General features: G+C 39.6%; 1 protein-coding gene across 1 annotated transcript; it reads left to right on the forward strand.

Moving 5' to 3' along the window:
* Positions 1 to 564: 564 nt before the first annotated feature.
* Positions 565 to 3,937, forward strand: LOC104464921 (fatty acyl-CoA reductase 1-like; the record flags this gene model as incomplete). The annotated part of the gene is made up of 3 exons (XM_010077771.1): positions 565 to 694; positions 1,973 to 2,100; positions 3,669 to 3,937. Coding segments are annotated over 3 exons (421 nt in total), but the record flags the coding sequence as incomplete, so codon positions are not given.
* Between the last annotated feature and the right edge of the window lie 6,658 nt (positions 3,938 to 10,595).

The raw sequence follows: 10,595 nt of genomic DNA on the forward strand, positions 1-10,595 counted from the left end.
TTCCAACCCGAACCATTCTATGATTCTATCTGAAAAACTGAAGTTGAGCAATTGAGTTCAAAGCTTGTCCATGCTGCAGATGCAGTCACCTCTGTATGGGAACTAACTCCAAAAATCAGAGCCTTGCTTCAGGACCCGACTCAGGTTTGAGAACAGAAGAGAATCTGTCTGGTAGAAAGATAAGTATCCACCTCAAGAGGCAAGCAACATGCCTTTGTGGTTTTGAAATCTGCTATGCAGACTTCATACTAGTACAAATGGGCTCTTCACCTCACATGTGTGTACATGATGTATATATATGGCTTCCAACACTTGTTTAGTTCAGGCCACTAAGTTAGGCTTGGGAAATGCATGTTTGCACCCATGTAGCTGTAGGCTCAAGACTCAGCTGGAGCAGTTAGACTTGCTGAGCAAGTTCACAGCCTGGTGAGCACCAGTGCAGTGGGCATCAGGAATTGTAATGCCTATTTATCCAGATTGGTGAAAACATCTACAGAGCAAAGACACACCTTTTGCATCAGGTCAGACTTCCTGTCCACTTCTGATACTCCTCCTCTGTTTCAGAATGATGAAGATCATCAATCGACTACACAAGTCTATGATGCTTCTCCAGTATTTTTCGACCCAGTCCTGGGACTGGTCTTCAGATAATATGAATATGTTAATGAGTCACCTTAACACAGAGGACAAAAAGGTAAGTATGTCAAGAATATGTATTGCTAAAGTCCAGTTCTGTTCATCTGCAGTAATTATTTTTGGTGTACTGTTGAGCTTATGAATGACGTCTGCCTAGATGACCGGAATTGACTTTAACTTGAAATAATTTCTTTCCCCCCTTTTTTGTTAAATGACTTACCAGGAACCTTCCATTTATTATAGGAGAATGTTTTCTCCTGAGGTGTATTGCTCTTTCTTCTGAGACAGGTCAATCACTACAGTGTTTCCAAACAACATGGCAGCTCTCTACCTTTTGCTTTCAGCTTTCTGTTTGGCCTGTAAACAATCTAGATTTGTTTCCACAGACAAACTAGACTGTATGAAGGGAACATTACATTATATCCTCGGTGACCCAGCTGTACTTAGCCGTTTTTGTTGGAGAAGTTAAAGGCATCATATGTAACAGTGGCCACTTTACTACCTCCCATGTGGTTGGCTACATAGACTGGACTACCATAGCAAAGCTAAGGACATTCCTTTTTTGATAGACACAATATTTCCTGTTTCTAAGAAGAAAAAGGTCAATTTTAGTTTTCATGTCACAGCTCTGGGTCCTGAGAATTTCAGGCACCCCCTTACATGGGATGATATGACTATGTTAATTAGTGTGCTGTACAGGGGCCCCAGAAAGACAGCATCAACAGCAACGCAAATACATGTGTGATGGGGAGTTTCATTGTAATTAGTTAATCACTGAAAAACTGTAGCTCTGCAATTAGACTTTTTGATGCCAAACAACAGAGTAACCTATTTCTTGGACTTATCAATCTGGATGCTGAGAGAGAATGCAGGAAAACACAGAGTAACACTGATGCAGAGGCACCTGCTGACTCAATGTCCAATTCATTTATTTACATATAATTCTACTGACACATTAAAAACTGCATAGAGGTTTTTAGATTAATCCATTTATCTGGGTGGCATGCCATTTTTCTTCCACAATTGTGTGTGTGTGTGTGTACAAATACATGTATTTATGCTCAAATGGCCACCTGAAACACAAACTTATCTTTGTTTTCTGCCAGCTAGCACTAAATTTCTGCTTGCTTTGCCTGAATTCCCAGCTGGGTAAGACATTAATCGACAGCTGTGAAATATGTTCTGTTAGTGTCCATGTCATCTTGGAAACTTGGTGGCATTAAGAACTTCAGAGAGAGGGCCTTGTCAGAAACAAGGTTAATGAAGAATTGATGCTTAAATTGAATTTGTTTCGAACTCTGGTGTTTAAATTCTGCTCTTTGTCTTTAAATTCCAGTTATACAACTTTGACGTTCGTCAGCTGCACTGGTCAGAATACATTGAAAGCTATTGCCTAGGTGCTAAGAAGTACTTGTTAAATGAGGACATGGCTGGCATTCCAGCAGCAAAGCAGCACTTACGAAAGTAAGTCATACCCAGTGACAAGGACAAAAGCTTCTGGCTACCATGAATGGTTTTTGAGAAAAATTATTCTAGTTACATTGCAATAATTGTTGGTGAATAATATGAAAATAAACATAGTACAGCTTATTTCTTAGGACAGAGGGTTGTCAGTATTCCATTTTTCCATCCTGTAAGAAAAAGAGGACTTCTGATGACACTAATGATCAGGGGCTAGCTATTATGCCTTCCCAGCAGATGACTGAGGAATGAAGTTACAGTGCATAAGAGGAATACATAACTGCAGAAGCTCCTAGTCATTCAGAATTACAACAGAAAAATAAGGGTCAGATTTAGATGTTGTGAAGCTCCTAGAAGTTTTTAGCAATTCAAAGACATTGCAGAAAAACTTTAAGCATTTGTATTATTTTAAATTTCATTTTAAAGTTAAAGTTTCTAATTCCTTGCGGGGAATGGGCAAAAATTCTCCAAAATCAGTGGAGAGCTTATGCATTCAGTCCTTGGTGACGGTTTAAGAGAGTCTGAATAAGTAGTTTGAGATTGTCCTTCTCTGATTCAGTTAAAGATTGTGCTCTTCCTGTCTTCTCCAGCCCTTTTACTGAGAAGTGCAGGCAAAAGGAGAAAGAACAGCTCTCTTGGAGTAAAAGCCTGGTTGCTTCCCTTAAGAAAACCATTCTTGTGCACTGTAAATGCTAGAAGTATAAACAAGCCTGTTGCCATAGCAAGGAATCCTATACAAGTTTTTCGTTCATGGCTCACTTTTAAAGGATTTATAAGAACCTCCGTAACAGGCCAGTAGCTGCCTCACAGCCCAAATAGGCAGTGTGGTATGGTATAGTGATAAAGTTGGGTTTTTTTTAAAAAAAAAGGACTCTTAGAAAAATTAAACCAGTCTCGGGCATTTTAAGTATGAAACTTTAGTCCCATGGTCAGACACTAGGAAAGTGAGAATTAGAGAACTGCGTAGGTTTTTGCTTGACAGAAAGAGGACAAGATGATTAGCACCTTAAAGACCTAATAATCCCATTTAAATATACAGTGGGAAAAAACCCAAAACCTCAGTGCTGCAGTACTGCAAAAGTTAAGGCTATTATTGATAACTGAGTAATTTTCCAACATTAAAGGCAAGGTTTCAACCAAAAAGGAGAACCTTATTTACTGCTCCTGTGAAGATCCTCCAGCCTGTCACCAGTCCAACTAAGTAAAAAATAGTCAATGTACCAAATCAAAGCAGAAGGTACTTGTAATAGTCTACCATTAGGAAAACAGCTCTCAGTATGACTTCAGTGTCTGTACTAGTCTGAAATGAGAGTACATGGAACAAGAGACACTTGCAATACAGATATTCCACTTATGCCATTAACTATTCACTATATCATAACTTCAACACAGTCCTTGGCAAGATGGTAGGGACACCTTAGCCACTGTGTCTTCAAAATAGGAATGGCAAAAAGCCCAAGGGCCACTTGTAACCAGGATTTCTTACAAAATTACCTGTAACAAATGAAGTAAGCTGCTAAGCTTTTTGTTGTTTTTGTCTTCCTCATAAGATGCCTCTTTCTCTTCGTCAGGCTGAGGAACATCCGATACGCGTTCAACACCACCCTACTTGTGATCATCTGGCGCATTTTCATTGCAAGGTCACAGATGGCTCGAAACATCTGGTACTTTGTGGTCAGCCTCTGCTACAAGTTTCTTTCCTACTTCAGGGCATCCAGCACCCTCAGGCACTGAAGCCATCCATCAGCAACCAGCCTCTTCCAGAAGGACCTCCATCTCCTCTAATCAGCAACTGTGGGCATCAGGGTCTGAAAGTAGCAGAAAAATCCACTCCCTCCAACAGCAGCCTGCATTTATTGTGCACTGTTATATGTTCACCTTTTTAATTTTAACTAATGCTTTAATACATGGTGGTCTTTCTTCCATAGGACCAGGCCAATTTTTAAAGCCATAACTGAAGCTTTAGGAACAGGTCAAGCTGGAACTGTTCATTTAGGGTCTGATGTGTAGGAGTAAGGTTTAACCAAAGTCATTGTCTTCCCATGTACTACCTAGGCCATCTTAATCCCATCTTCTTCCTCAAAAGAGGCAAATCTAAAGCATACAACCTTGGAAGAAAAGGATGCCATCAGACAAGAACCAGCCAAGGAAATTAATCTGTAAGAGGTCTTCCTAAAGAGGCTACTTCTTCATTCTCATTCAGTGAAATGGCACATTATTGAAAAACATTATGTCATATTTCCAATTTTACAAAACTTAGAAAAAAATATCAGTTACACTAGGGGAGTGAACACACTCAACAGTTTTCAGATCTTGTCTTGCTACTAAGGACTGATACTTTCAAGCCATAACTGAAGACACACATAGAATTCATGTACCTGTGTTAACTCCACTCACTCCCAAGCTGCTTTCTTATGGAGAGGTATTTTTTCTCTCTGTGGTTAAGGTTGCAGTCTGTTAAAATACCCTGTTCTTGAATTTATCACATTTGCTTTGAACACTTTTTTGGCTTGAAAAATGCCGTATTTACTCTTAAGAATGAGGAGAAGACTTCTTAAAAGTTTGAAGAAGAATTCAGAAACTCATTATTTTTGAGGAATATATCTTTTTCCCCGTTTGATTTGTCCTCAGAAAACTTCTCTCCCTGTAGCTCAAAAACAGCCTGATACTGTACTTCATGCTTTCATTACAGCTAAGTCACTTCAGTTGATTACTTCCACTGGCAAAGAAAATGTAAAAACATGTATGGAGGAAATCCCATCAGGCCAGTTCTGCTGCCACTCCTCTCAGTCGGAATTAAAAAGTCTGAAACTTGTTTTTGTTGAGAATAGGAAAGGTGTTGTTGACTTCTGTGTTAAAACAATCATGTACTGTGAAGGTAATGCATTTTTTTCTACACTGCAGTTTAGAAAGGAATCCAAGGATGCTCATGGCTATTGGAGATACTTATTTCACCTAGAGAAGTATGAATTCCTGTGGGGGGAGAGAGAAAAAGAGAGCTTTCTTCAAAGTAGGTAGTGCAACAATGGCCTTAGTAAAACAGCAAAAAAAATTATCATGCTATCAGATTTTCAAAGTCAAATCCAATACTGGAATATTTTTTTAAGATCACACTGAATAAGCACTTTATTAGATTTTCAAGCAGCTAGTTTTTTAAATGATGCAGCATCCAATTCCTCTAGTTGTGTCATGCTAGCTGTCTGAAAAAGTAATGCTACATCACAAAAAAATGACACAGTTGCTCTTTTGAGAGCTGACAATAACAGAGTATTTACAGAGATGGCGTTCTTCATAAATTATACTTGGTTTTGGCAGTGAAGGCAAGAGCAAGTTAAGATGACAGTGTATTTATATCTTAGGCCTCCATGCTAGTTCAAAAATCTTTCTAAAGGTGCAACAAATCAACCTTCCCCCATATGCCCTAGAGGTCTAGTTTCAAGCAATTGCCAAAGGATGCCTGCAGCAGAACCTGATGAAGGTTCTCATCCAAAGACACCATGGTTTCCAAGACAGCAGGCCTCTGGCATTCTCTAGCAAAGGCCCCTGTGTCTGTCACACAGTTCAGCTCTGTCCTCAATTAGGTCAAGCACACAGTTTACAAAGATGCAAATTTTTTAAGCTCTTGCCTTGAAAACATACTTTCAAAATACAATAATACTGGTTGTTAGCTATGTGTTTTCCAACTCTAGAAAGCTGGCAGTGCATGCTGTGCATTGCACATTAGCAAGGTGTCACTGCCTGGGAAACTAGGAGCTGTAGGTTTGGGTGCTGAGGACCAGATGTTTCATGTGCAGTGGTTCTGTAGCAGTGTATATGGTGAAGTTTAGCTGCATTACACTTTGCTCATTTGGCTATGCAGAGACTGTGGCTACCTTGTGGAGTGAGGCACGTTGCTGTAGGCATTCCTCTAGAAAGACTGCATTCCCTCAAGTAAAATATCAAGTTATCAGCCAGCTTCCAGTCTTCTGAAAGAAGCCATATGAAAGGCTAAAAAAACCAAACAAAACAAAACTGCAGATTATTTTGAAATGAGCTTCAATTTTAAAAGTAGGAAAGAATTTGAACTCCTATCCTAAAAGTCTTTTTAAGTGCCTGCCTTATGTACAAAGAGAAACAACAGCTAAGGGGATCATAACTCTTATGCTGTGCACATGATAGACAAAAACTTGAGTCTCCCAGAAAAGTCAAACACTGCAGACTTGCTACACCTACAACAGCTGAGTGATGTAAACTAGACTTACTATTAGTGTCCTGCCTTGCCTTCCCTTCCGCAATGCTAGTCGTGCCATGCATTCCTCACATACGCCTGGAGGCATTCACAGTTATTTGCACAGTTATTTGTCCCAGCAAGTCTGAGATGTATCTTTGCTCACCTGAGCATATCCTGACCTGTTTTCTGATCATGCAAAAAGGTGCTTCAGGTTTCACTCAGAACAATGGTGGTATGACATTTTAAAGTTTTTCATCATTTTGCTGAAGATAACAGACACAGCAAAGCTACTACTCATCCCTGAAAAACAGCAGGAGCTGCTTGGGATGTTGCAGAAACATGGATGTTGCAGATGGCGTATGCTCTTCTGGACACCTCTCATAGCATTGCCAGCAGCTGGCTCCAGAGCTCTCGCCTTGCCTGTGGGGGGGATCAAGCTGTTAGCTTTTCTTAACACAGACATAACATGCAATGAAACTTGAATCTTTAATTCATTTTCTTGCGGCTTGAGATGTTTTCAGGTGGTTGTCTGAACCACAGAAATATTTCAGAAAAACCTCAGTGCTGATGCATGCCAATGGCCTTTGGGTGCCAGTCATGACTGTCATCATGGAGAGCTCATGTTCTCACCTCCAGCAGTGACTTATCTTTGATGTTTTACTGTGTGCTCCTCAGTGTATTTGTGTGTGCGCTGAAGAAATCCAAGCCTTGGGGAAAATAAAAGAAAATGCCAAGTGACAGCCACTTCTTTTCTTCCCTATTCTATCTCTTGCTCTTTTGTGTATACTCACAAGCTTTTGACAAAAGAAAAGCCAAAACCAGTTGTTATTAATTTAAATCAGAGGTCCTGTGGCAACCATGCACAAATTAATGCGAACGACTCAGGAGTGGCTATTCCTCATGGCTGAAGGCTACAGTTTTAATACCTGTTAAGGTTGAAGCAGGACTCGGGGAGTATTTTTTGTCCTACAGAGGTAACATGGTCAGTACTATGAGGAGGAGAGATGAGTAGGAGGAGCATTCCTGATCATAGATAGCAGAAGCATTCCTAGGCACAGAGCATCCAGCTCAATGAGGAAAGGGAGACTCAAGGGATCAGAGAAGTATGAGCTGCCAAGCACAGGGGACTCTGCCTCCCAAGCAGCGGGGGGAAGAGCTCCATCAACATTTTGTTATCAGCTTGTGTTCTTGTAATAAATCTATGAAAGTGCTCCCCCGTCCTTTCCCCAGCTACCAACAGGCATCATAGAGAACAGTATTGAGAGCCTTTCTGCACAGCCATGAAATAAAATAGCTGCCACAAGACAGTATAATGGAATTATCCTCTGTAACTGCTTGTCCCCCATGAACTTGCAGTTTATCTACCCCCTCATGGTGTCCAGGAATAACATGGACCACTGCTGAGCCTGATGTACTAATGTTTTGTTAATACTATGCATATACACTAGTCTGTTGGCTATAGCTATGAACTGCTGTGTGAAAGCAATGAAACACTGAATATAATTTCACTGTCAAAGAGCAATTGGCATAAGCTTGCAATTAAGAAGCACCATTTTTTAATTAAATTACCATAACAAAAAGAAGCCAAATCCCTAATTCTAATCTGAGTGTAAACTGCCTTTTGACTGACAACCAAAGCTGTTTATCTCCAGTATGTCTGTTACCAAAAAAATACAATTTCTCACCCCTTCACCCTCTATCCCAATAACTTTGTTAAGAAAATAAAATTCTTTCAGGGGAGGGAGGAGGTAACACACATACTGGTATATTACAGGTTGCTGGCCCAGTACCCACCTTCTCAATAAATTTGTTATTTTACCTTTTCTAAGAAAACATGATTATGTATGCCTCTGTGTATAGTTACATCTTTCACCACCAGTCCTCATGCAACATACAGAGATGGTAAAAGTAGTGGAGCTCATATTGAAATGCCAGGCTGTGCTTGTTTGGTATGCCCTGTTCCAATTCAGTTTAAGATGAAGCGATGAAAACCTACCCTAGTTTCCAGTGTAAAGGAAACCTAACCTGTAGAACTATTAATCAAATCCTCATCATGAATAAGCAACTGGGAAAAGAGGGAGGGGGGCATTCTTTTGTTTGTAAATAAGCTACAGCTTCATGGTCGAAAGCATGCTGTTGCTCTTCCAGCGTTGACGTTCTACTGCAGAAAGCAAGGATGAACTTTTATTAAAATTGGACCCTTTATTCTAGCTCAGAGTAAATAATATACTGTACATTCCCCAGAAGCTAAATGGTGAATATCCCATTACATGGTGCTAAATATCAGTATGAAGGTGGTACAGATTTACTTAAGAGAATTTAAAAAAAAAAAAATCATATTTGGGGAATAATTAAAGGTCTACTATTCCACTTTTCTCTATTGCTTAAATGTCAACTATGAATTGAGTTGGTTTGTTCAGATTAACATGAAACTGCTGTTATAAGGTTTCTTGTTCTTAAATAATCTTGGCAGACCCCAGTTTATAGTAAAATATGTACTTTCCCACTGTCCAAAGTTTATATGGTTCTAACTGCTATTTCTATTCTCTTGTTAGCTATGAGACAACTTACTGTTATAAATCTTAATTACAAAGTTTCTAAAGTTAAGGTGTAATCTTTTGAGCTGTCAAATCAGATAAAATGCTAAAGTCGCAAATGATGAGAACCTCAGCCATGAAATTGTTAATATGATGTTTATGTTATTTTAAACATTTAATAAAACAAAATATTTTAAAACTATGGTCAGTTTGCATCGCTTAAGTTGCTAAAGGAGAAGGTTACTTGCTGGCCATTGCATTTCAGCACAGGCTGCATCTACAGCACATCTGTACCACATGTGTACACATCTGTACCACAGCTGCCAGTGTCCCAGCCTGCATGGAATGGCAGCCCCACCTACAGGCAGCTGCCAGCACGAGGAAAGGAGAGGGAAGTCAAGGAGGGGGAAATCCCAAACTGTAAAAAGTAATGACGGTGAGACTTTAACCCAGATACTTACAACCGAGCTAGAAGGGTCCCTTTCTGGTGTCTTCCAGGAAGTGATAGGAACAGGTCTTCAGCAGCAACAAATTTGTAACAACCTGAACAACATACCATTTGCACCTGCAAACATTACCCCAAATTCTTAGTTTTACAAGGTCAGGACTTTAATTTACACTTGGTGTTAACATCATAATGCTCTTCTGGCATAGAGAGCTTTTAAAGTCCAGAGAAATATGGTATCCTTTTGCCTCAAGACCCTACCATACGTGAGAAAAGTTTAGGGATGTTATTGCACAAGCATGTGTGGGGGGTGGAACATCATAATGCTTCGTATGTGTTTCCAAGAAGTGTACCTAATAATACTTCATACTGTTGGGTAAATTCTTAATCTAGCAATTCTCGGGATTGCCAAGAACATTCTGACTCTATGACAAATACTTCACTGTACTTCAAATCCTCCAAGGGCATTTGGAAGCAGTGGTACAGTAAGATAATGAAATCAACTTGACAAATAGCAGGACTAACTAGAAAAATGTTTGTTTGTTTGTTTTACAAGAACCATTCTTACCTTTTACTGTTCTGGGAAAAAAAAAAAATCTTTTTTACCGCAAAAAAATCTTCATGGTTGGGAACATCGGTGGTCAAAAACCTCCAGCTGCTAAAGTAAAGACACTGTCTCAAGGTCTGAGTTCAGGCACTCTGTTAGTGTATTTGTAGATAAAGAGAATGCCACATCCCTCAGAGGCCCCTGCTATCAAATCTTCATTAAAAAAAAAAAGTTTATATTTTAACCTTAAAGCTTTAGTCTAGTAAATGTTTCCAGAAATCTGCATTGGAAGAGCCTGAAATCAGAACGCCTCCATTCCCTTGGCTGCTGCAGTAAGTCTGTTTTCAAATGCATACACACAGCACAGCCTACCACCAGTCCACTCACATCTCCTCTAGCTGGTCTACTGGATCTTGGCTCGTTCCCCAACACTTCACCAAGATGCACGATAGGTAGATTATCTGAGCTTTTTCCAGTGCTCAGCAGGAGCACAGTGGGATCAGACACGCTGAGCACAAACTAACTGTTCCGTGTTTCAGTTCTTCTGTTTTAATTCCAGTGCAATGCCTTGCAATAATCTCATTGTCAGAAATTTTTAATTAATCTTATAAATACATACATGTACATATTCCTAGATATATATATCTATAATAATATGTATATTATACATATGTCTCAAGACAGACCTGGTCAAAATATTTGGCATGTATATATCTATGGATGAACACAAGTGCACGTAGACCCACACGATTTTGGAAG

The sequence above is a fragment of the Pterocles gutturalis genome, unplaced genomic scaffold (genome assembly GCF_000699245.1).
Source record: "Pterocles gutturalis isolate BGI_N339 unplaced genomic scaffold, ASM69924v1 scaffold11473, whole genome shotgun sequence".
Taxonomy (NCBI): Eukaryota; Metazoa; Chordata; class Aves; order Pterocliformes; family Pteroclidae; genus Pterocles; species Pterocles gutturalis.